Source organism: Equus przewalskii, chromosome 7 (genome assembly GCF_037783145.1).
Source record: "Equus przewalskii isolate Varuska chromosome 7, EquPr2, whole genome shotgun sequence".
Classification (NCBI taxonomy): Eukaryota; Metazoa; Chordata; class Mammalia; order Perissodactyla; family Equidae; genus Equus; species Equus przewalskii.
In genome coordinates, this window is record NC_091837.1 from 24,107,952 (window position 1) to 24,134,624 (window position 26,673).

At 37.7% G+C, this 26,673-nt stretch overlaps 1 protein-coding gene across 1 annotated transcript in view; it reads left to right on the top strand.

Annotated features, from left to right (window-relative positions):
• KNTC1 (kinetochore associated 1) overlaps positions 1 to 26,673 on the top strand; it is a 74,025-nt gene that overhangs the window by 44,193 nt on the left and 3,159 nt on the right. Inside the window, exons 35-60 of the mRNA XM_070629158.1 lie at positions 523 to 695; positions 1,129 to 1,226; positions 1,667 to 1,805; positions 2,325 to 2,381; positions 2,879 to 3,042; positions 4,371 to 4,475; positions 4,853 to 4,981; positions 5,588 to 5,704; positions 6,530 to 6,639; positions 9,639 to 9,846; positions 11,226 to 11,315; positions 12,144 to 12,315; positions 12,402 to 12,460; positions 12,595 to 12,811; positions 13,559 to 13,632; positions 14,316 to 14,526; positions 14,643 to 14,752; positions 16,865 to 16,911; positions 18,583 to 18,661; positions 19,827 to 19,945; positions 20,588 to 20,723; positions 21,219 to 21,314; positions 21,689 to 21,745; positions 24,294 to 24,348; positions 24,432 to 24,495; positions 25,440 to 25,569. Coding sequence (XP_070485259.1) covers positions 523 to 695; positions 1,129 to 1,226; positions 1,667 to 1,805; positions 2,325 to 2,381; positions 2,879 to 3,042; positions 4,371 to 4,475; positions 4,853 to 4,981; positions 5,588 to 5,704; positions 6,530 to 6,639; positions 9,639 to 9,846; positions 11,226 to 11,315; positions 12,144 to 12,315; positions 12,402 to 12,460; positions 12,595 to 12,811; positions 13,559 to 13,632; positions 14,316 to 14,526; positions 14,643 to 14,752; positions 16,865 to 16,911; positions 18,583 to 18,661; positions 19,827 to 19,945; positions 20,588 to 20,723; positions 21,219 to 21,314; positions 21,689 to 21,745; positions 24,294 to 24,348; positions 24,432 to 24,495; positions 25,440 to 25,569 — 3,016 coding nt within the window. The remainder of the gene's footprint in view (positions 1 to 522; positions 696 to 1,128; positions 1,227 to 1,666; positions 1,806 to 2,324; positions 2,382 to 2,878; positions 3,043 to 4,370; positions 4,476 to 4,852; positions 4,982 to 5,587; positions 5,705 to 6,529; positions 6,640 to 9,638; positions 9,847 to 11,225; positions 11,316 to 12,143; positions 12,316 to 12,401; positions 12,461 to 12,594; positions 12,812 to 13,558; positions 13,633 to 14,315; positions 14,527 to 14,642; positions 14,753 to 16,864; positions 16,912 to 18,582; positions 18,662 to 19,826; positions 19,946 to 20,587; positions 20,724 to 21,218; positions 21,315 to 21,688; positions 21,746 to 24,293; positions 24,349 to 24,431; positions 24,496 to 25,439; positions 25,570 to 26,673) is intronic.

The following is a 26,673-nucleotide window of genomic DNA, read 5'->3' on the forward strand; positions in this document are numbered from 1 at the left end:
ACTACACCACTGGGCCAGCCCCCGTTAGCCTGTTTTAGACGTGAGGGTCAAAAAGTGGTAGCATAGAAGACAAGTAACTAACACTCCATAGTTAGGTAACCTAACCATTGAAATTAGGTTACCTTGTACTCTGAGAGTTAACAGTATCCCAAATGAGTTGAAAAGGAAGCACATTGTATACCATGAAAACATTTTTTTTTTACTTTCTTCTTCTCCCCAAAGCGCCCCCAGTGCATAGTTGTATATTCTCATTGTGGGTGCCTCTGGTTGTGCTATGTGGGATACCGCCTCAGCATGGCCTGATGAGCAGTGCTGTGTCCACACCCGGGATCCAAAACGACAAAACCGCGGGCCGCTGATGCAGAGCACGAGAACTTAACCACTTGGCCACGGGGCCGGCCCTCCTGAAAACATTTTAAAGACATTTTAAATGGTGGTAGTGGTTATATATTTCTCTAAGCAAGATGACTGCTTTTGCATTCACTATGAGTATTCTAACCTGTAACTCTTCCTTTCCTCCAGAGACTTGTTTAAGTATCACTGCAATACCGACACTGGGAAACTGCTGTTTCTGACGTGTCAGAAGCTTTGTCAGATGTTGGCTAATGACGTCCCAATGACGACCCCTGTGGGACTAAATCTTCCTTCTGAGATACATAATCTAGCCTGCCAAGCTGCCACCATCTGCAGTCCAGGTGACAAGATTTATAATAGGCATAGTTTTATATCCTCTGGTTCATTTTATGCTTGTCTCCCAAATGCTGTCTCCTTACAGTGGCCGTGTGGCAGCAAGAGAAGAGATCATCGTCTCCATTTTACAAAAGGACAATTATAATTGATTCTCTGTGGGGATTATTGTTTTAAAGTATTTGCAAATATTAATGTCGTTGATCCTATCTATTTTCATAGGATTGTCAAATTCCTTGCCTCCCCACATCTGGTCTTACTTTCCAGCCAAGCTTAAGGAAGAAGTTGAACCGCATCATTTGGGTAGTGAAAGCTATGTGAAAACCTTTCTCTCCGCTTGTGGCCTTCCTTAGAATTTTGATAGTAATTATTAAAAGGTTGTTTTCATTATTCCAAGCACATGAAATATTAGTTTAATGATTTTTCTCCATTTTCTTTCAGATTTTTTATTAGATGCTTTAGAACTGTGTAAATATACTTTAACGGCAGTAGAGCTTTCCAGACAGTGCCAAATGGATGACTGTGGAATTCTAATGAAAGTAAGTTGCTTTTGAATTTGTTTTCCTTAAGCAAAACCCCTGCAGTCCATTATGCACCACTTTTAAATGTAAACTTGCATAGTTTGCAAAAGTACTGAATCTCCTTCCTGTATTTTATTTTAGACTCAAAAACTGCGTAAGGGCTTGAGAGGCGTCTCTTTTCCAGTCACATTTATTGGCTTTAATTTGCTCTATCTTTTGAAACTTTGTGCCCCAAACAAAGCGTCTCTGGATATTGTCCTTATCTTAGAGTAACAATTTAATTTCAAGTGGCATTATTATAAGCCACAGACCAGAAGAAGCAGACTACAGAGTTGTACTTGACCATCAGAACTGTGTTTGGCTCTAATAAATCTGATTCTGCATTCTGCTTGGCGAAGATGGTATCTGTGTTTTGGAGTGTACTTATTTGTGTCTTTTCTGTATGATTTGATATTTAGACTTCTTTTGGAACTCATAAAGATCCATATGAAGAGTGGTCCTATAGTGACTTCTTCAGTGAGGATGGAATAGTTCTCGAGTCACAGATGGTGCTGCCTGTTATTTATGAATTGATTTCATCACTTGTGCCTCTTGCTGGTAAATTTCATGTGTGTCATTTTCTATGTATTTCTGCTTTGTGCAAGTTTAAACTGTAGAGGTTGGAACTAGAACTACACATAGTAATACAGATGAATTTCACAGGCATAATGCTGAGCAAAATTAGCCAGACACTAAAGAATACATACTGTATGATTTCATTTACATACTTTCCAGTACATTCATTTTCGTTCAAGTACAGAACAGGCTATAACGAAGCCATGCTGAAGGAGGTCAAGGTGGTGGTTACCGTTGGGGTGGGTAATGACTAGCAGGGGCAAGAGGGGGCTTCTGGATGCTGGTAATGTTCTATTTCTTAGTCTGGATGCTGTCACAGGGATGTATTCACTTAGTGGAGATTTATCAAGTTGTACACTTATCTGTGTAGTTTTCTCTATTTATACTTAAGTTTTTTAAGTAGCACATTATCTGATAATAGCACGATATTTAAATATCTTTGGGAACGTGTGCTCTGTAAGAGAGTTATTTTATTGTTATTTAATTTACTCTCTTTTGTAGAAAGCAGGAGACATCCCTTGGATTCTGCGAGTTTACCGTACTGCTCCATTAGTGAAGGTATTTGACATGAGAAATGTACACCGTTGTGTTATAATTTTGTACATGCACCAATATAGAAATTCCTTGAAATCCTGAATATGAATCTGACTTAACGTTCTTAATGTAGTTTCTTTGTTATTACTGTTACATTGTTATTCTTCCCAAGAGTCAGGAGAGTGTGTCATTTGGCTTATAATGTTAACTTTTATGAATCTGTTCATAAATTTTGGTTGTCTGAGGTTTTCTTCAGAGAGTGATTTGAGCATCTCAAAATAGGCGGATTACAGTCAAAGTAGTTCATTATCTAGTGGACTTAGTTATTTTCTGGTTTAAATTAAGTCTCATGTTAACTCTCTTATTTATTAACTTTGAGAAATAATTCTATGACCATTACCTGAATTGAAAAGGTGGGCTGTCCGTGAAAACAGTTTGCACTAATATGATCTTTATTTGTTTAAAAACAATCTAAATATTAAGATACTTTCCTCAAATAAAATACTTTTATCATTCTACAGGAGATGGCCTTATTTTACCTATTATAAATTCCATCTCTGCCCTGCTTCAGAACCTTCAGGAATCTAGCCAGTGGGAGCTGGCCCTAAGATTTGTAGTGGGTTCATTTGGTACCTGTCTTCAGCACTCCGTGTCAAACTTTATGAATGCCAGTTTGAGTGAAAAGGTATAGTTACAAGAACAAATACTCTCACTTTGGGTGAATATAGATACAAAAGCACTGCCAAACAAAGGAATTTGGAGTCCACTTTTTCCTGTTTGGCTCTGTAGCAACGAAATGGATGATTTGTCGGATTTAAGAAGCTTTTGTTGAGCATCTGCTAAGATTCAGATGTAGTTCAAGGTTCTGGCACACGTTTCATTCTCGACCTTTACAACAACTCTGAGAGTCTCCATTTTGCAAATGAGGAAGCTCAGATTCAGGGAGATAAAATGAATTACCTGAGGTTTTAGGTCACAATGATAACTCTCATTCCAGCCCAGTGTCCACATTAGGTCAAAACTATCTGCTGTTTGTTTTATTTTGGTCCAAATTATTATAATTATTACCTGACAGCATCACTGAAAAGATTCTAGAAGATAAGCTACTTGTTGATAAGTTGCTTTTGAAGCTTCAGAGGGAATTGTGTTCATGTCTACTCTGTTGATATTTATTAAATGCCAATTTTTTTTAAATTAACTTTATTGAAGTATAGCTTTCAAAATGAAAATGCACGTTTTGAATGTATCAACCAATGTATTCACCTTGTCACTAACACCACAATCAAGATATAGAGTAGGGGCCGGCCTGGTGGCACAGCAGTTAAGTTTGCACGTTCTGCTTCTCGGCGGCCTGGGGTTCACTGGTTCAGATCCCGGGTACGGACATGGCATTGCTTGGCAAAAGCCATGCTGTGGTAGCCATCCCGCGTATAAAGCAGAGGAAGATGGGCATGGATGTTAACTCAGAGCCAGTCTTCCTCAGCAAAAAGAGGAGGATTGGTAGTAGTTAGCTCAGGGCTAATCTTCCAAAAAAAAAAAAAGAAGATATAGAGTATTTTAGGGGCTGCCCTATGGCCAAACAGTGAAGTTCATGTGCTCCACTTTGGCGGCCCAGGATTTCGCTGGTTTGGATCCTGGGTGCAGACCTAGCACCGCTCGTCAAGCCATGCTGAGGCGGTGTCCCACCTAGCACAGCCAGAAGGAGCTACAACTGGAATATACAACTAGGCACTGGGGGGCTTTGGGGAGAAGAAGGAGGAAAAAAAAAAAGTGGCAACAGATGTTAGCTCAGGTGCCAATTAAAAAAAAAAAGATATAGAGTATTTTAAAAGGTTCCTTTTTGCCCTTTCCCAGTCAACCCTGCTCCCCAACCCCAGCTTTCTGTCATTGTAGATTAAATGCCAATACTTTTTTCATATAATGATGAATTTTCCAAGTTTCTTAATATTTAAGAAAAGTTTTCAGAAGGATGCATAGAGTGGACCTAAAGATTCTTTTGTTCTTTTCTGAAAGTTGTTTGGAGCGGCCACATTGGTTAAACCAAAGCATGTTGTTACGGAATTGAAAGAGAAAGCCGTTATGTTTGTTAGGGGAAATGCTACTACACTGTTGCACAAAGTGAGTATTTGTTCTTGGTGAGCTCTTTTTCTTTTGCTCTCTTTGGTTGCTTCTGATTTCTCAGGTTAAGAGTGAGGAGTCGGAGGGAATGTTGGGGATTTGAAGAGAAGTGATAAAATCGTCATGCAGGAGAGAAGAAGGAAGGAGTTCTGTGCCATACAGAACTTGTCATTGTTCCTTTCCTTACATTTATAATAGTGAGAATGGACAGTAAAACTAAAGAAACAAGTCGAAACTATGTTACTATAAATAACTTTTCATGAAACATTTGTTCTTTCATAGGATCTATAGTTAAATTTAGTGACAATCAAGCCTTTAGAGACTGAATTCTGTTTTGATTGTGAAGAATTGCTTCTCCTGGTGCTTTCTTCCCATAGGTATTTAATTGTCGCCTGGTGGATCTTGACTTGGCGTTGGGTTACTGCACTCTCTTACCCCAAAAAGAAGTGTTTGAAAATCTCTGGAAGCTCATAGATAAAGCCTGGCAGAATTATGACAAAATTTTGGTATGACCCAAGGAAGCACACCTTCAGTTCTTGACGTATTAAAGATGTAGGGGAAGAAATAGTTAGTTTTGCCACCAGATCTTAAAGATCTAGCAAAGGAAATGACATACTGACTCACTGGGTTTCTACCAGCTTTTCCTTGACTAGTGATGCAGGCCATAAGTGTTGCTTAACCCAAAGAATTACGATACTTTTTATTTCTTAAAATCTGTATGCAGCCGTAGAACCTCACTTCCTCTATTTACTCTAGTGTGTTTGAAACCTTAGACCTATGAGCCAGTTCTTTTTTAGGACAAGTTTTAACAGATGCAAAACTTCTCTTTGATGTTGTTTGTTTTAAAATTTGTTTTTTGAGGGGTTTGGCTTGTAGGATAACTAAAATTTGGCCTTTTCTTATGAAGGGAAGCCAGACTAAATTTATGGCTTCATAATAAAAGCTGAATAATCTAAATTTTGTGTAAATAATGACTGTGTACTGTGCAATGTGTAACATTCCACGTTGTTAGCACAAAGAAAGGTTATGACTTTTATTGTTGAATTTCATCTGAAAGGTGTTAGAGCATATTCTATTTGCAATTGAATTTTAATTCTATTTTAATTTTTTAGGCAATATCTCTGGTGGGCTCTCAGCTGGCCAGTCTCTATCAGGAAATAGAAATGGAGCTTAAGTTCCGTGAACTCAGCACTGATGCCCAGTGGGGTATTCGTCTTGGTAAACTTGGTGTGAGTATTCTTCAGAGTGCCACGAAATTTTATCCATTCTGATAATTACCCAGTTTGAAAATTTAAAACAAAGATCTCACTGTCCTTTACTTGTGGGGAGAGGATGTATATATACTGACTCATAAATTTTAGTTATATTAAGTACATACATTGGTGCTTTCAAAGAAATAAAGACTTTTGCCTCATTTCCTTTTTTCTGTATTTCTAAGGAAATTAGAAGAGACCTGACATTTTCATCTGCTTAGTGTTCTCATTTGTAAGAATATAGCTAGTATTGGCATTTATGCTATTTCAGCCCTAGCCTTTAGCCTCATGCTTCTGTTTTGGACTGCTGTTATTTGCTTAAAGACAATATTAAAATGTATATACAGGTGTACCAAGCTTTAAGAACTCCTACTAGGGAAAAGTAAGTGATCTTTACTTTTCAATTTGCAAAAGCAATCAAACAAAATCCTGTTTTCTTTACTATACATGTAAGACATTTTATTTTATTTGCAAATAGTTGACTTATCAGGAATGGAACTACTTCAGAAATTATATATTTTGAAGCCTAATTCTTATGCCGTAGTGGGATGGGTTTTTACTAACAACCATACTTTACTGACGAAGAGCCAAGGGTTTGTGTGGAGTAAGAGAGACTTGGACCCCCAGCCAGATACACCGAAAGTCTCAGAATGATGGTCGATTTGATAAAAATAAAAGTTGAAGGAGCTATGGAACAATATTTGTCGATAAAAAAGGATAGTAAAAAGGCAAATCACAAAAGTGTCCTTTTTCTGATACATTTCAGTCTAGTGGTTTTTGTTTTGCTCTTTTTCTTTCTAGATTTCTTTCCAGCCAGTTTTCAGGCAACATTTTCTCACCAAGAAAGACCTTATTAAAGCTCTCGTGGAGAATATAGATATGGACACAAGCCTCATTCTGGAATATTGCAGGTAATTCTTTAAACTTTAACGGTATTTTTGCTGTTGGCTTAACAAACTGCTAATTCTTACTAAGGGAACACAGTAATAATGATGATTACCATAAGTGGTCCATAGACCTCTGATGTTTTCTTTTTTTGTTTGTTTTTTGTTTTCTTTCTTTCTTTTTTTTGCTGAGGAAGATTCACCCTGAGCTAACATCTGTGCCAATCTTCCTCTATTTTTTAGTATGTGGGTGGCCAGCACAGCATGGGCACTAACAGAGTGGTGTAGGTCTGCGCCTAAGAACTGAACCTGGGCCGCCAAAGCAGAGCGGGCTGAACTTAATCACTAGGCCCCCAGGGCTGGCCCTGATAGTTTCTTTTGCTCACCTCTAAACTGAATAAATCCATAACCAGATTAAATTCTCTTAAGATATCACGTTTTTAATTCTCTGTTTAGTGTTTCCCTAACTTGCCTCATATAAAGCCATCACCTAGGGCACTTGATTAAAAATATAAATTCCTAGACCCCTCTTGGCAGTTCTGACTCAGCAGGTCTAGGCTAAGGCCCAGGAATTGGATCCTTAATAGCCCCAGGTGACTCCCCTGATCAGCAAAGTTTGGGAATATTCTTCTGAGCAATTAAACTTCTTAATCAGATCAACTTAGGGGCAAGGTAATCTTAAATTAAAAATTAGTGAAAAATATGATTTAGGGGGAATTTTAAAAAATAATTTAATAAGTGAATTTTAGAAATTGACAATGTAATTTATAGCTACCGCTTACTGTGATGAGTAGGAGTATATGTGTAATTTATATCTCAGATATTTCTATCTAATAAATATGATGACCAATTTGCTGGCACATTATTAGTTTTAAAGTGCTTTCACGCACATTATCTCGTTTAACTTTTACAATTTTTATTGCACATTATCGCAAGTTTATATTTGAGAGAACAAACTCATATTAGGTGACCTCAAGGTCAAATAATAAGTGACTGCTTCTAAAATACTGGAGGTGTTATATCGCTCGTCCAATTTCTGACAGATTAGTAGAATCTGGGTTATTGATAATGAGGCTGCTTGGTGCATTTCCTCACTAGGCAGGTATCCAGTTCTTTCTCCCTGTGGGTGATGCAGAGTAGAGTAATGACCCTGGCTGTCATCATCCTGAACCTGCGGGTCAAGGACTATGGGCTGCTCTTAGCTCTAAGTGGCTCTGACTTAACTGTACTTTGAAGGAACAGAACTCGGCATTCTCTGGGTTGAACTGCTACAAATCCAGAATGGGGTGTGCACACTCCCTCTTGCTTACTCATTTGAACTCCTGGTAGATTTTTGTGTGTTGTTTTATGGGACTGACCCCTTTTCTGACATGTAAATAGCTACAATGATGTCAAATTCGTTTCACAATCATTGTGCTTACATGGCATTGATGATTTGTATTTGTATGACAGTGACACTTGCCTCACGCAGTCCAGCTGAATAAATTTAGATGACCTTTAGAATTTCAGGGCATGACTTTAAAATGGTCATACTTAAAGCTTTTCTTGATATTTTGGTTATTCTGTATAGAAAATTAAACCATCACTGTCTTGTTAATAAGACTTGCAAAGGCGTTTCAGTTGTCTCTTTGTCTGTACTAACCTAAGTCTTAATTTTTAAATCTTTATTATTTTTTCTAATTCAGGTGAAACTTGTTAAGATAGAGGGCCCACATAATCCTGCCCTTCAGGGATAATCACTGTTAAAAGAGTTTTGCCTACATTTTTAATATTTTTTTCCTATGCATATACTAACATGCATTTTTTAAAATTTATCAAAAACAGGGCCAGCCCTGGTGGCCTAGTGGTTAAGTTTGGTGCGCTCCGCTTCAGTGGCCCAGCTTTGGTTCCCAAGCGCAGACCTACACCACTCGTCTGTCAGTGACCATGCTGTGGCAGTTGCTCACATACAAAAAAAAAAAAAAAAAAAAAAGGAATATTTGCTACAGCTGTTAGCTTATGATGAATCTTTCTCAACAAAAAAATATCGAAAACAGAATCATACTTTACATACTATTTTATAGCATGTATCATTCATTTAACAAAATGTCTTCCCAGATGTGTTGAACTCCGTGGTATTCCTTTGTATGAATAAGTTGACTAGCCCCTTACTGATGGATAATTGAATTGTTTCCAATTTTTTATATTTTAAATTTTATATTTTAAATATTACAAACAGTTGTTGGAGTGGTATCCTCATATGTGAACCCTGGCTACTTTTGTGAAGTGTATGGAAGTGGAATTCTATTAAAGGACATAAATTTTTTTTAAATTTTAAAGATTGGCACCTGAGCTAACAATTGTTGCTAATCTTTTTTTTCTGCTTTTTCTCCCCAAATCCCCCCCAGTACATAGTTGTATATGTGGGTCCTTCTAGTTGTGGTGTGTGGGATGCTGCCTCAGCGTGGCTTGACAAGCAGTGCCATGTCTGTGCCCACAATCCGAACCGGTGAAACCCCGAGCCACCAAAGCGGAGCGCGTGAACTTAACCACTTGGCCACGGGGCCGGCCCCAAGGACATAAATGTTTTTGATTTTATCATAAATTTACCTCTGTTATTGTGCCAATTTACATACCCACCAAGAATATCTGATTTTTTTTTTAATTATTTTATTTTTTTTTTGAGGAAGATTGGCCCTGAGCTAACATCCATGCCCATCTTCCTCTACTTTATATGTGGGATGCCTGCCACAGCATGTCTTGATAAGCAGAGTGTAGATCCACACCCGGGATCTGAACTGGTGAACCTCGGGCCGCTGAAGCAGAGCATGTGAACTTAACCACCCATGCCACTGGGCCAGCCCCAAGAGTATCTGATTTTTTAAAGGCAATATTTCACTCTGATGACAGGTAGATTATTATGAGACTGGACATTGGAAAAGTTAGATTTCAGTGGTGGGAACACCTACGTAAGTTTTCTGTGAGAAACTTTGTGTGGAAATGCTTGCCTTTGGTGAGATTAGTATGTAACTGAATACTTCTTTTAGCACATTTCAGTTGGATTGTGATGCAGCTCTTCAGCTATTCATTGAAACGCTCCTCCAGAACACTAATGCCAGCCAAAGCCAGGGAGATGCAAGCACAGAATCCACAAGGCAGCAGCATTCCAAACTCCTGGCCAAAGCCATTGAAATGGTTCCTTTACTGACGAGCACAAAAGATTTGGTCATCAGTCTTAGTGGAATACTACATAAGGTAGATGAATGGTGAAATGAGTGTATCAGGTCATTTCTAACATCCCTCCTACTCTTAATTAATTAGATACATAGAGTAACAAATTGGAATTGTAAGTCCCATATTTTTTATAAACTTTTAATTTTGAAATAATTTTAGATTTCTGTGTTTTTAATAGAGTTTAATACAGCAGTTTTCTTGTCTTATAGAAATAGCCTTTTTTTTAGATTTTTGAAAATAGCACACATTTTTTGAAAAAGATCAAACCAGAGAGAAAGATATAAATCAAAATGAGATTTCCCTATAACCCCACTGCCACAGATAAAAATGTTTATAGTTTGGTGACTATCTTAAATATACTACCGTGTTACTCTCTTTTTTCACTTAGCGTATTGTCATTACATGTCAATATATATACATCTATCTTATTTTTGACAAATGCATATTTATTGGTCCACTATATGGATGCACATACTGTATTTAACTAGGCCTTTATGGATGGACATTTAAATTGTTTGTAAATTTTATTATTATAAATTGTTATAGTGAATATCTTCATATATACATATTTTCCCTCTTGTCTGATTTTTTTTAAGATTTTATGAGTTGGAACTTTTAGATCAAGGGGTAGTTTGGTGGAGGAATAAAGGTGGATGAGAAGGGGAAATAAGATTGCAAGACTGCATGAAATACTTCAGTTTTATGTTTTGCCTGTAATTCAGCCAAAAATTATACAAACTTGCTCAAAATTTCTAGGTACTATAGAGATCATCTTCCCACTTTATTCAGTGTTATTATTTATGTGACTTTAGTTGACATTTAAAACATGGAAAAAAAGTAACACTATGTGGGCAAAAACAAAGAATAAAGAGAATACTTCTTTTCTTTTTATAAGCACGTATAGATGCCACCCAATTCATTCTTGCTTTTAGTATATAGTTAGAGCTAGAGTGGAATCCTTTAAGGAACTTTTACTGGGAGCCCACACTTTTAGTTCTGTCCCTTCTAAGAAAAGGTCAATTTCCTCCGATTCTGATTTCCCATCATAAATGGAAGAAATAGAATTTTAATTTCAAAATCTTGTGAAATTTAGATATGTTTATTCTGTCTAGGTTTTTAGTACCCTAAGAACATCTTTCTTTATTAAAACTATATTGCCTTGTATAGCTTTTTCCTAAAATAGCTTTTGAAACATTTTAAAACATGTATGTTTATTCTAATAGAGCTAATTTTAGAAATGAGGAAAATATTTGTCACTTTTTAAAGAATAATCTAATCTAACATTGTAGTTTACTGAGATTTTTTGTTTGTAATCTCTACTGATGAACATAACTGAATAAAACCATCTGCCAGCCGGATAATGTCTTCTCAAGTTTTGATATATTTTTGTTTTTATACAGTTGGATCCCTATGACTATGACATGATTGAAATTGTCCTGAAAGTTATAGAAAGAGCTGATGAAAAGATAACCAACATTAATATTAATCAGGTATAACACGTATACTATAGATTTTAAAATTGCCTTTATATTTTTATTTGGATCATTAAAAAAATTACAGTTATCTAAATGTCTTTCTAGACTATCCTTTGAGCCCGTCTTAACTCCATGTTTTATTCTAATTCCTTTTCTTTAAAAGGGATATAGAAGTAAAAAGATTTTTCATGCTCTCTATATTTTTTTCATTTATATTAATTCTATTTTTACTTTACTGAGGCAATTTAAATCTCTCCAAGAGTGTGAAGTCATTAAAGGACTGATTGGAAGAATTAAGGCAAAATTATTTGACCACAAAAAAGTATGTGGGACTCATTTAGATTCAGCTTTCCATATTAGTAGGTAGGTCCAGAACTGACGCAATTCTAGTACTTTCCGTAACTTCTTAGTCTTTTCTGAATTTTGGTCACAGTAGCTTTTATATCTTTTTTAAAAATTGAAGAAAAGTACACTGATTCAAAAGGTTACACAAGCCCCAAAAATATAAGATATAAACTTGAGAGGTAAGGGATACGGAGGATTAATTTTAGATCTGCCTATGTATTTATAAATGAAATCAAGTAGGGAACTGCCAAACTCTGATTTACGAAACATCCCACCAACAACAGGGTTCCGTTGGTTTCTCCTAGTATAATTTCTTTAATGATCATATAAATTATGGTTTAGAAGAATAACATTAAAAATAAAACTACAAAAGGTTTTCATCATCTTTATGAAAAGAAGACTGTCTCAGGACTGGAAATCTATGATATAGAGTTAGACGATTTAAAACGTTAGGATTGGTTTAATCTCACAGGAAAATACTTTTTTATTTTAATATAGGCATTGAGTCTTCTGAAACACTTGAAGTCATACAGAAGAATTTCTCCTCCAGTGGACGTAGAATATCAATATATGTTGGAACATGTGATAACTTTGCCGTCAGCTGCCCAAACTAGGCTGCCTTTTCACCTGATATTCTTTGGCACAGCACAGAACTTCTGGAAAATTCTCTGTATGTTCCTTAACTTCTTATGAATTTTACCAAATAGCCAAAATTTTTTTCTGAAGCAAATCATACTCTCCTTATTTCCTTTCTAGCTACAGAACTCAGTGAAGAATCCTTCCCAACATTGCTCTTAATTTCTAAATTAATGAAGGTAATGGGTTAAAACTTTGTAAGTCCTGTAGTTCATTCAGACCCTGTGTGGAAGGATTTTATGCTGCTTTCATGTAAAACCCTTAAAGACGAGTGTATAAATCAGCCTTAATTTTTCCTTTCCTTTGTTTAAAGTTCTCTTTGGATACTCTGTACATGTCTACAGCCAAACATGTTTTTGAAAAGAAACTAAAGCCAAAGCTCCTGAAGTTAACACAAGCTAAATCCTCAACTCTGATTAACAAGGAAATAACTAGGATCACTCAAACCATCGAATCCTACTTATTATCTATAGTTAACCCGGAGTGGGCTGTAGCTATTGCCATCAGTCTTGCCCAGGATATCCCAGAAGGTATGAATTCTTCCTTTAGCTGGGCTTAAAATGGTTGACTATGTTGTTTTTTGAACTTGTAGTAAAAAAAAAAGTACTACTTTCGTCTCTTTAAGGAGAAGCAGTATGATAGTTTAAAAATGTATGTGCCCTCTCTGCTTGCTTGTGGCTTTGCTGAATGTTGCAAAGCCTTCAGTGAAGTAAGCAAGACTCCTAGCTGCTGCTCAGGGTGCAGGGGTAGAGCACTCTGCAGCTCGTCGGTCGGAGTATAAACTGATGCACGCTTCCTAGTATCCAGTAGTACTTTCAAGGACAAATCCTCAGATGTTCTCGAATAATCAAAGAAGTACACAAACACAGGCCTTTATTGCCATGTTTTTGGTTGTAACAAAAGTTGAAAATAAGTTTTCTTTAAATGCTCATTGGTCAGGAGCTGGTTAAAAAAATAGAGCGTATTCATAGAATATAGCTGATTTGGAAAGATATCCAAGATGTCTATTAAGTGAGAATAGCAAATTGTACTATGGTATGTACACACCTGCACACACACACACAGAAAACTTCCAGAAGGAACATAAGAATCTAGGGAATAAGGATAGAAGCTGAAGAGGGGGGCCTCTGTGGACGTTTACTGCCTACTTTGTATCCTTCTATTTAAATTGTTTTTTACTATGAGTGTGCATTTTTATAATTAAAAAGAAAAAACTTGTAATACATTGTCTTGAAAAGACTAAGATTTGCTTATAAATCTTTTCTTTATCTTTTTAGGTTCCTTCAAGATGTCCAGTTTGAAATTCTGTCTATATTTAGCTGAGAGGTGGCTACAGAATATCCCATCTCAGGTGTGTCTGAACTGTGAGATTGAAGGCTCCTTTTTTTTTTTAATTGCTTTTTCTCCCCAAATCCCCCCAGTACATAGTTGTATATTTTAGTTGTTGGTCCTTCTAGTTGTGGCATGTGGGATGCTGCCTCAGCATGGCCTGACAAGCCGTGCCATGTCCGCGCCCAGGATCCAAACCGGCGAAACCCTGGGCCGAGGAAGCGGAGCATGTGGACTTAACCACTTGGCCACGAGGCCGGCCCCTGAAGGCTCCTTGTTTGTTTGTTTTTTGAGGGAAGATTGGCCCTGAGCTAACATCTCTTGCCAATTTTCCTCTATTTTATGTGGGATGCTGCCACAGCATGGCTTGACAAACAGTGCTATGTCCGTGCCCAGGATCTGAACCTGTGAATCCCAGGCCACTGAAGTGGAGCATGCGAACTTAACCACTATGCCACTGGGCAGGCCCCTCCTCTTTCTTTTTAATTTAAATTGTGCTCACCTAGCATACCTTCTCATTCTGCCCTGGTTACAGGCATTTTCAAGGGTTGGATGCCTAAAATGGAGAAAGAAGGCCAGGGCTTTGTGTAGATACTTAAGGATGTAACTAAGGCAGGGAAGGACCTTGATTGATAAAAGTGGATTCTTAAACTTACTTGAGATTTAGAAAACAAGATTTTCTTTTTGCTTGGAATTTTTTAAAAGGATGAAACACGTGAAAAAGCCGAGGCTTTGCTGAAGAAGCTTCATGTTCAGTACCGGCGATCGGGCACAGAAGCCGTGCTCATAGCCCACAAGCTGAACACTGCAGAATATTTAAGACTGATCGGAAAACCAGCACATCTCATTGTCAGTCTGTATGAACATCCTAGCGTAAATCAAAGAATTCAGAATTCATCAGGCACAGATTATCCTGGTGAGAACAAAAACCCTTTTACCCTTTTCTCAAGGAAAACTATTGTTTTGATTCCCAGTTATCTTGCATTGCAAATCTGTTTTTCTTTTTTTAATTCCTTGTCTTAAATATCTTAGATATTCATGCAGCAGCTAAAGAAATAGCCGAAGTCAATGAAATTAATTTGGAAAAAGTCTGGGATATGTTGTTGGAAAAATGGTTGTGCCCATCCACAAAACCTGGTGAGGTAAGTTCACTCTCTGAGAGTATCTGTGGTTATATCTGTTGTCCCACACTGACGTGATTTTCTAATTAGGAACACAGAATCTTCAAAGAAGGAACTTTTGTTCATTTTAATACCTTCTATTATCTGATGAGTTTTAATGAGATTGTTTACTTTTTGTTTTTGTTTAATTGTTGTTTTGCAGCTATTTTACCTTTTAATGGGTGATTCAAGATGAATTGTTGTATAAAAGAAGTGTCCTACACTTAGACTCAGATTCCTGTGATAAACTTTTTATTTTGAAATAATTTTAAATGTACGGAAAAGTTGCAAGAATAGTATAAAAGAATTCCTGTATATCCTTCACCCAGCTCTAACAGTTTTTAGCATTTGCCATATTTGCTTCATCACTCTTGCTATGATATATGTACTCATAATATTTTTATGAACCATTTGAGAGTAAATTGCATGTGCCATGCCCCTTTACCCCTTAATATTAAGTATATTTTTCCTAAGAGCAAGGCTTTTCTTTTACTTAGCCATAGTATAATTATCAAATCATATAATCTAATGTTGATACAATACAAATATAGACTTGGATCTATGGTCTATGTTACAATTTAACCAATTATCCCAATAATGTTCTTTATAGCAATTTTTCGCCTGTGACCAGGATCTGGTCCAGAATTATGCATTGCATTTATTTGTTGTGTCTCTAACCTCTTTTAATCTGGAATAGTTTTATCCCTTTTCCTAGTCTTTCATGATATTGACATTTTTGAAGTATACAGGCCAGTTATTTTATAAGCTGCCCCTCAATTTGGGTTTGTCTAATGTTTCCCCATGATAAGGTTCGAAGTATGTGTTTTTGGCTAGAATACTACCTAAGTGACGTTGTGTCCTTCTCAGGGTATGACGTTTGGAGGCACATGATGTCTATTTGCCCTCATAGGTGATATTAATCTAGATAACTTAGTCAAGATGTTGTGCATTTCTCTAATACGTAGTTACTATATTTCCTTTTAAATTATTATGAGAGATACTTTGAAACAATATAATATCCTACTCCTCTTCAAACTCGTCCCTCCACCCCACGTATACCCTGATTTAGCACCTATCAATGGTTCTTTCTTGAATCTATTTGAACTGTGATGGACATTGACATTTTTGAAGAGTCAGGCCAATTGGTTTGTAAAATGCCTCATTCTGGGTTTGCTAATGTTTCTTATGATTAGATTCAGGTTGTGTATTTTTGGCAACAATAGTGTATAGGTGATGTGTTCTTTATAATATATCACTTCAGGAGGTACATAATGTCAGTTTTTTAAGAAATATTATCATTAACATCTAAATTTATGATAGGATTCAGCAATCCAAATGCAGAATTTTCTACACTGTTTCTTCTGAATTTTCAGCTAGAACTTAATTTGGGAGATTGTATAATTCCTTTATCCACCTAGGCAGATATCCTTGAAAAAATCTATTTCTAAACAAATAGTATAACTAACATGAAATTAGGTTTTTAATTAGTAGTTTTAATATGACTTGGCATTCAGTTTAACAGATTTTTTTTTAAGTATTTACCAAGGGCACGGATTGTGCTTCGGTGTAAACAGAGAAGTTAGAAGCATATCTAGACCACGTGGAATCTGTGGTTGACTCAGAAACCAGCATGTTTTAACTTATACATAAATATGGAGCACTAAACTGAACGTTCCACGAGGCCAGGAACTGTGTCTATGCAAAGCACCCAGCAAGTGCTTTGTAAGTCCCAATAAGTATACTGAATTAATGAATGAGTCATTTAAAATTCTTGGAGTCCTTTCCTTTTAAAAATCACCCAAGGAATGTAAGCTTCTGGGGGACAGGAGTATTTGTTTTGTTCTCGCAGGCAGCCCAGGTACCCAGAATCGTCCCTGGCACAGAGGAAGTACTCGGTAAACATTTGTTGACTGAATGAATGAAAGTAAACCCGTATTTTAAGCAAAAATCTTTTCATAAAGTAATGAGTTACATTGTAATTTCTTGTATGTAAACATACTTAATTTTTTACATTTTTCATCTAGTAGATTTTCATAAGCTTACATAGTCAACAAACTTTCTTAAGTTTTTGAAATTTTTTTCACTTTTTCAAAGAAACCATCAGAATTATTTGAACTTCAAGAAGATGAAGCACTACAAAGGTACTCTTCCTTTACTTACATTTGTCTATATCTTGATGCCTAGTAGGAATCTTACCAATAAATTTGTAAGAGTTGGTTTTAAAAGATTTTCTTGATATAATTTGGATTAGAGCCTCTGAGAAGAATCAGTTCATTGGTATATGGCTGTGAATATGTATAAGTATCTCCAATGGAGTAAAAAAATACAGCCAAGATCCAGAATTTTTGAACCCTCAACGAGTTCCTACTAATGTTGAGGGCTCCTAGAACATGTTTAGCAGAGAATGCTTCTGGAGTAAAGGAAAACTCTTTCACTAGCTGGGACTCTCGCCCCAGATCTCTGTGTTCTCTCTGGACCCGATGAGCTGGGCTGGTGCAGATATGGGCCACCAGAATTCCTTTTCCTTTCTAACCTAAGACAGACCAGAAAGGCACATAGGTTTCGTCTACTGTGCTAAATCTGATTGGTCATGGCTTGCTCTCCTGAGAAGACTGTATCTGGGCTCAAATCAAAAAGAATGTGGTAATCCATTAATGATGCTTGGCATAGGCATGGGAGAGGGAGTGCTGACACACATGCCAGCTTTTGCCGTTCCTGGCCTAGACAAAAAGTGGTCAGGTCACCTGTGAAGCCCTCCACCCTGTACGAGTCCTGGAGATCTGATAGTGAGAAAGGCTGTGGAAAGACAAACTCAAGAATTTCTCCCAGTTTGGGCAGAGCTGGTCTACCATCCACTCCATGCCCTCTTCCTGTGGACACTCACCTTGTCCTTGCTTAGTCCTTTAAGGGCAGACGCACCTTTGTCTAAGCAAGAGGCAGCTCCTAGAGTGCCTAACTGAACCAGCATCCTGGAAAATCTTAGAGGGAAAGAGTTCAGAGAGAGAGAAAAATCTTAAGAAGGAAGTCCCAAAAGAACACTTAATGCCAGTTTTGTAACTTCCTGCCTTTTCCCACTGAAAGCTCCATGCCATCCATCTGCCCTCACCCTCTAGTACGCCCAATCTTATCTTGCCCTTCTTGAGGAGGAGCCTGTCAGCCCTGAGTCTGGAGGTTGAAATGTGCCACTAACAAGGTTCCGTGAACTAGAGCACACAATTTTCCACGTGTAGTGTTCAGTGTACTTTGCTTCTATGGTTTGTATTAATTGCTTTTTTTAAAAAATTTTTTTTTATTGGCACCTGAGCTAACATCTGTTGCCAATCTTTTTTTTTCCCTTCCTCTTCTCTCCAAAGTCCCCCAGAAAATAGTTAAATATTCTAATCATCCTTCTGGTTGTGCTGTGTGGGATGCCACCTCAACATGGCTTGATGAGCCGTGTCATGTCCACACCCAGGATCCGAACTGGCAAAACCCTGGGCCGCCAGAACGGAACACAGAAACTTAACCACTCGGCCAGGGGGCTGGCCCCTATATTAATTTCTTAAACAGGGAATTTAAATTATCAGAGATTGGCTGGTCATTTTATAGGAGAGAAGACTGAGGCATTTATTGTATTTATTATCTTCTTTAGCTATGTAGATTAAACCTCTTTTAAAGGAGAAGGTAAAAATGTCCTTGACCCACAACTCTTCAGGCCTATGTTTGAGGTGTCAAATGACTTTTCCTATGGACAATAAACAGGTCTATTGTTTATTGTTTTGGTAATCTATGACTAAATTAAAATCTAAATGTAATTAAAATTTTTTTTCCAGAGTCCTGTATCTCCTTCTGTCTCGTCCGATTGATTACAGTTCAAGAATGCTGTTTGTATTTGCAACATCAGCTACAACTGTAAGCCCTAGAAACTTAGAACTCATCTTGGCATGTCAGCTTAATATTTTTTCTTGCATGTTTTCCGTGCTTGATTTTGTTAACAGATGATTACGATAATGGTCACTTACATACTTACTCAAAGTGTCTTATCTTGTTAATGAGGATTGTGCTATCTGTCTGCTCCATTTAGCTCTGGCTTCCGTAACATCCTGCAAACTGAATGGTGGACCTACTGAGAGTTCCCACGGGTTGTCTGCATTCACAGTTGTTAACTCCCTGCTCAGGCAACATTCCTAATAGCAGGAGGCCAAACCAACTGGCTGCGAGAGAAGCCTCCAGCCTGGCCTCGAGCCCTGCATGACGGGGCCTCCTTCAGACGTGCCACCGCCCCCACCTCAACTCTAGCTAGAGGAATGGTGTGGGTAGAAGGAAGAAAAGGGGAAAGTCTGAGATACTGACTGGGTGTCCTTGACAGCAAGAGGGGAGAAATCCCTTTTTTGCTTACGTATTAGTTTATCTGATAGTCATTCTTTAAAAATGGTGCTCCATGAAAAGTGGCTAGTTCAGCTCAGAACTCAGTTGAATAAGTGCTTTTCCCTGAAAAAACCATCATACTGCAGTATGCTTGACATGTACTATCCCATTTTGTCACAAGAACATTAATGAATACATTTTTAATTAATATTAGTATATATTCAGATGTGAATTCATATTAATGTATTCAAGAGTTGAGTTTTAATAAAATTAATTTTTACTGCTTCATCAAGAACCCTCTTAAGTGGAGGTCATCTTTTGTTTTCAATACTGCAAACGCATGGTTATGAAGAATACAGTGGCTGCTGTGACACTTGGGTGTTCTGCCTTGATTTGAGCCAGTACTTTCACCCACCTGTGCTTTTGCACCAGCAGTGCAAATATCGACAGAGTGTAAAAGGCAAATTACATGTTAATATTATCAAAGTCCTTTTGACCCTTTCCCTCCTGAAAGAGTCTGAGGAACACTCCCCAGGAGTCCCTGGACCACGCTTTGAGAACCACTGCTCTACGCTGTGGACTCCCTAAGGGCACAGATTGACTTTCATGTTTTTTCAAATGATATTGCTTATGTTGCCTAAGTTGAACCTCATTTACCCAACTACAACATGCAGGTCTGCAACTCTCCAAACATTTTTCGGTTTTACAGACGTTAGGTATGCGTCAGTTAACTTTTGCTCACAGAACACGAGCTCTTCAGTGTCTCCTCTATTTGGCTGACAAGGAAACTATAGAATCTCTCTTCAAAAAACCCATCGAAGAAGTGAAGTAAGTAGGATTTTTTAAATTGTATTAAGAAATAGGAAATATCTCCCTTTTTTTTTTTTTTGAGGAAGTTAGCTCTGAGCTAACATCCACCAGCAATCTTCCTCTTTTTTTGCTGGTGAAGATTGGCCCTGAGCTGACATCTGTGCCCATCTTCCTCTACTTTATATGTGGAATGCTTGCCACAGCATAGCTTGACAAGTGGTGCATAGATCTGCACCCAGGATCCGAATCAGCAAACCCTGGGCTGCTGAAGCGGAGCATGTGAACTTAACTGCTGCATCACCAGGCCAGCCCCCAAATCACTTTTTAGTAATATAACTTTTATGGCCCCTTAGTTCGTAAGAGTGCCTTAGAATAGCTGTGTAAGCGTAGCTTGACGTTTTGTCCTTGACATTTTGGCAAAGGGGGAATAGGACTTTGAGAACATCTTGTTTCCCTGGTTTCTTTGAGACATTTAGAAGCTGAAAGTTTTCTTCATCTTGCTAAAATGGATTTCTCTCTAATATTATATTCAGTGAATATATTTAGAAGCCTAAAATAGACATTTATAAACAAACTGGTGTACTATTTCCATATGGTGGCTTTTATTTTAAATGTATATGTGGCCTATGAGAATGATCCCCATAAATGCCTGTTTTCCAGATCTTATTTGAAATCTATAACTTTTATGGCATCATTTGAGACTTTGAATATCCCCATCACATATGAATTATTTTGCAACAGTCCTAAAGAAGGAATGATTAAGGGTCTGTGGAAAAATCACAGCCACGAAGCCACGGTATGTACACCGAGTCATCGGATGATGGGGGCTTGCATCTTCTCAGATGCTGTTGTATTCACTCCGTTCCCTGTGACCACTCAGATTCCTGGAAGACAAAAACAGAGAAACTGTATTCCTCAGCAAGTCTACTGTTGGGAACCCTTTTCTGCTTTCTCTTTCCTATGGGAATTTAGTCTCTGAGGCAATTCGAGCCCAGGGCGGGAAGGATATTGGGGCCAACAGGCAAACTGTTTTTGTACAGAAGGAAGCAAGGGGAAAAAGTCTGAGATGCTGTTTGTGAGTCCATGACAGCAAGAAAGAAAAAAAGTAATCTCTGTTTTTTCTTTCATTAGAGAGATGGGGGCCTTCACTATTAGGCAATAGATACCCCTAGATTATAAGCGTATTTTCTATTCACCTACCGCACCTTTTCCAAAGATGGTTTGATTTACTGGTGTCTGAAGCAGTATGTGTATATATACATATATGCTTGTGTTTTTTCTTTTGCTCCAGGCGGTAAGATTGGTGACCGAGCTTTGTTTAGAATACAAAATCTATGACCTGCAGCTTTGGAATGGACTCTTGCAAAAGCTTCTCGGCTTCAGTATGGTAAGTAAGACTCAGTGCCCTAGACTGCAGTATATTTTAAAGCTTTTGCACAGCATCTCCTAGACATTTTACATTGATAGTTGTTACTGAACAGATGTGTGCTGAAAAGACATTCACTCTCCCTGGGTTCATGCCAAACTTAAAGACTTTGGTGTTAGGCCAGAGAAAGTGCAAACTCAAAGTGACATAAATTACACTGGAAACAAATGGAAGGTGCCTTGGCCTTTTTTGATATTTGTGAATTTGTCAGTGGTGGTTCTCATGGCAGATAAATTTTACTGATAATTCCTTTTAAAACTTTAAGAATCTGATGTTTCATGTTGAAATTTTTCTTTTTGGTGATCTTCACAACTTCTTATTTTATTTTTTCATAGATTCCTTATCTAAGGAAGGTTTTAACAGCAATTTCTAGTATCCATTCTTTATGGCAGGTATGTAGTTTTTTAAAGTAAGTTTTATTGAAGTTAATCTTTATGCTCACTGGCCTTGTGACTTCCGAGTGCATCGGATTAAGTAATTGCCTCCTCCGTAAAGAACAAAACTGATGTTCCCTTAAAGTGGTGCCTGGACCCAGAATATTCGGCTTGATCTCACCTCCTCTAAGACTTCACTTCCCCACTTCTCCAGCCCTCACGAATCACATCTTCGTTTATGTTCTCAAAACACCTCGGCTCTACTATAACATTTATCATGGTATAATTTATTCTAATTACATTTTCAGCTGCCTCTCTTAGACTTTGAAGATCTTTAACGTCAGAGACCGTGTCTTATTTATCTTTCTAAATTTCACAGTTATGCACACACATAATCATTATACTATATAACATAGGAATATATAATTTATTCTTAGTTTAATAAATTAGAACAATATAGAAATATGCTAAGTAAAACTTGAAAATTCTCCTTTACCATTTCCCTTTATAATTATCTCCCCAGAAATAACTACTGTTTATAATTTCTTGTGTTTTCTTCTGGAGCTTTTCTATTATCATTGTGAGCATATGTGTGTGTCTGTATGTGCATGTATTTGTGTGTATATATTCATTTTTGTACACATAAATGCGATCACATTCTAGACAAAGTGTTTTTTTCACATAACAGTGGTGTCTTGGAGATTATTCCATATCAGTACATAGACATCTGTTTTATTTTGTTTTTTAATTTTTTTGTAGTATGCTCCGTCCCTACAAAGCCTCCCAGGGCTTTACTCAGTGACTGCCATCACTTTCCTTTTCTTTTTCTTTGTTTTTTTTGCAAGGGAAGATTCACCCTAAGCTAACATTTGTTGCCGATCATCCTCCTTTTTTCTTATTTTCCTCTCCCAAAGACCCAGTACATAGTTGTGTGTAGTTGTAAGTTCTGGTTCTTCTATGTGAGCCCCCACCACAGCATGGCTACTGACAGACAAATGGTGTAGTGCACCACGCCTGGAAACCAAACCCAGGCTGCCTAAGCGGAGCACACCGAACTTTAACTGCTAGGCCATCAGGGCTGGCTCTATTTTATTTTGTTTTTTTAGTTGAGATGTAATCCACGTGTAAAATTTATCCTAAGGTGTACAATTGGTGGGGTTTTTTTTGCTGAGGAAGATTCACCCTGAGCTAACATCTATGCCAGTGTTTCTCTACTTTGTATGTGGGTCGCTGCCACAGCATGGCCGCCGACGAGTGCTGTAGGTCTGCATCTGGGAACCAAACCCAGGCTGCCAAAACGGAGCACACCAAACTTAACCACTGGCCACAGATTTTTTTAGTATATTCACAAAGTTGTGCCAACATCACTTCTATCTAATTCTAGAACATTTTCTTCACCCCAAAAATATATCCCATGTCTCTTAGCAGTCCTTCCCCATCCCTACCCCTCCAGCCCCTGGCAACCACTAATCTACTTTCTGTCTCTATGCATTGTCTATACTGGACATTTCATATCAATGTAGTCATGTAATATGTGGTCTTTTGTGCTTCCTTCACTTCGTATAATGTTCTCAAGGTTCATCTGCATTGTAGAATGTATCAGTGCTTCGTTCTTTTTTGTTGCTGAATAATGTTCCATTGTATGGATATACCACATTTTGTTTATCCATTCATCAATTGATGGATATTTGGATTGTTTCCACTTTTTGGTTATTATGAATAATGGTGTTCTATGAACCTTTGCATACAAACTGGATAAAAACACATGTGGATATGTGTTTTTGTTTCTCTTGAGTATATACCTAGGAGTGGAATTGTTGGGTGTTATAACTCTATGTTTAACCTTTTGAGGTATCTCATCATTTTTAACTCTTAATTATTCTCCATAATATGGAGTAAAATGTACCATAACTTATTTAACTACTCCCCTATTGATAGAAATTTTTGTTGTTGTCTTATTCAGTTTTTGGAATTCTCTCTCTTGTCTTCTTACCCCTTTCCTATGATCCTAGCACAATGTCTGGCTCAAAATGGACTTAGTATAAATTTTGTTTTCTAATTTAGGTTCTGACACTTTCTACCAAATGAAACAATAATGAATCAGCCAGAATTGTAAAATAAGATCCTGAAATTTACAGTCATGAAGAAAATTATCCTGGAATCTTAATCATCTTTTTTTTTTTGAGGAAGATTAGCCCTGAGCTAACTGCTGCCAATCCTCCTCTTTTCGCTGAGGAAGACTAGCCCTGAGCTAACATCCATGCCCATCTTCCTCTACTTTATATGTGGGACGCCCACCACAGCATGGCGTGCCAAGCAGTGCCATGTCCGCACCCGGGATTTGAACCAGTGAACCCCGGGCCGCCGAAGCACAATGTGTGCACTTAACCGCAGCACCACCGGGCCGGCCCCTAGAATCTTAATCATCTTGAACAGGGAGATATCAATTTGTGGTTTTGGTCTTAACATCCAGAATGTAAGGTCTAAGTATATGATTTTGTGACTGCAAAATGAAGAGAGCTTGTAATATCCCAGACATGAATTCTTTAATCCACTGTTTCCACAGGTCCCCTACTTCAGCAAAGCTTGGCAGCGTGTGGTTCAGATCCCACTGCTTTCAGGTATTTCTCTCTCCTCTGAAACACTGACAACAGCATTTTGTAGTTGTGTGTGTATATACGTTATTGCTGTTTTTTATTTTTAGCCTCTTGTCCGTTAAGCTCCAGTCAGTTATCAGATTGTTGTGAGAGTCTCATCGCTGTTCTAGAGTAAGTAAGACATTTGTTTTCCTGCCAAAAACATCAAATGTGTTGCTTATAAAATTTTTTCCAATAAACATCTCTTATGCGTAATTTCTTTTTCTTGGAAAGTTAAGCATACTGCTTGTTTTTAAAATAAAATATCTCTATTATTTTTACAATGTCTACTTTTCACATGCAGTGCAACTAGCAAACTGATATTCAATAAGCGGTCTCTAAAATTAGTACCCAATTTTAAGGTAAGGATAGAGTACATTTTTTTTTTTTTTGGTCTTTTATTTTTTTTTAATTTTTTTATTTATTTATTTTTTTATTAATGTTATGATAGATTACAACCTTGTGAGATTTCAGTTGTACATTTTTGTTAGTCATGTTGTGGGTACACCACCTCCCCCTCTGTGCCCTCCCCCCACCCCCCCTTTTCCCTGGTAACCACCGATCAGATCTCCTTATCAATATACTAACTTCCACCTATGAGTGGAGTCATATAGAGTTCGTCTTTCTCTGACTGGCTTATTTCGCTTAACATAATACCCTTGAGGTCCATCCACGTTGTTGTGAATGGGCCAATTTTGTCTTTTTTTTATGGCTGAGTAGTATTCCATTGTGTATATATACCACAAGGATAGAGTACATTTTGTGACTACCTAAATCATACAGCATTGTCTCAGATTTTGAGTCTTCTGAGAATTTGTCTTTAGGCATTTGTCAGCTTTCAGGCATAATCATAGCAGCAACCAGTGGCCTATGTTCTTGTTGGTAGATTCTTTTGTTCCATGAAGAATGCCGTAGAAGACTTGAGTTACTCATTACTAAGCATATGTTATGCACCAACACTTTAATGTTTAAAATTATTGAAAGCATAGACGGGTAACAACTGTGGAAAACTAGAAAAGCCAGTATAATCTAGTGAATCTGACAGGTTATTAACTAATTAATATGCTCTCTTGAAGATGTCCAGTTTCAGATGATCTCGACATGATTGGAGTTGCCAGGCAATATGTGCAGTTAGAGCTTCCTGCTTTTGCATTGGCCTGTCTAATGCTTATGCCCCACTCGGAAAAAAGACACCAGCAAATTAAGGTATCTTGCAAATTATTCCTCTGGGCTGCCAAAGAAATGGAAGGTCTCATATAACATGTCCCCTGCAAATGGCTGCGTTTTCTTTTTACCAGACCTCTAAAGCATGAGTACATCCATATGGGTGGGGCGGGAGGTTTGTGTGGAGGTTTAGCAGGAGATAAAACTGAAAGATAAAGGTCTATCTGAGGGATGCCTTAAGAAGAATTTGGACTCTATTCTGTTCTCTTTTTTTGGATAAGGAAGATTGGCCCTGAGCTAACATCTGTTGCCAATCTTCCTCTTTTTGCTTGAGGAATATTGTCCCTGAGCTAACGTCTGTGCCAATCTTCCTCTACTTTGTATGTGGGACGCTGCCACAGCATGGCTTGATGAGCAATGTGTATGTTGGCTGCCTGGATCTGAACCCGTGAACCCCAGGCTGCCGAAACTGAGCACAAGAACTTAACCACTATGTCACTGGGCTGGCCCCTGGACTTTATTCTTTATCAGTGGGGAACAATAAATTTTCTTGGAAGAATACAGTGAAATGATCAGACAGTAGAAGGAATAATCCATGTGGGCTTGATGAAAGGAGAGAGGTGGCCAGAAGGGAAACTCTGGGAAGCAATTGCGTTGGAGTCGGATTTTATCTCACTGCATGCCTACACAATGACCTTGTGGATAGGCAAGGAAAGCTCGAGGGGATGAGTCCTCAGACTAGGGTGGTGGCGATGAAAGTGAACTAGAAGGAGAAGGCAGCCTGACGCAGTGACTGGGTGTGGAGACAAAAGTGAGGGGACAGTCAGGTTGTGTGTGGGCATCTAACAAAGGGAGCCACGAGCATTCTGAGGACAGAACTTTTAAAGATAACCCTCCTTCCCTTTGTAATCTAGAACAAATAGAACAAAGCATTTGGAAATATTTTACCCTTAGTTCCCCACAGGTAGATAAGCCAATAGAAAGAGATCTATATAAATGAACATGTATATTTTTACTTGGTCATTAAGTCTATTCATTGCATTTTTTTCAAAGCCATCTGAGCGTCTTTGACCTTGTTCTTTTTTGCCTATTCATAAACTCATCCATTGATGATTTTTAAAGTTTTAATATTTAAATAGATCCCTT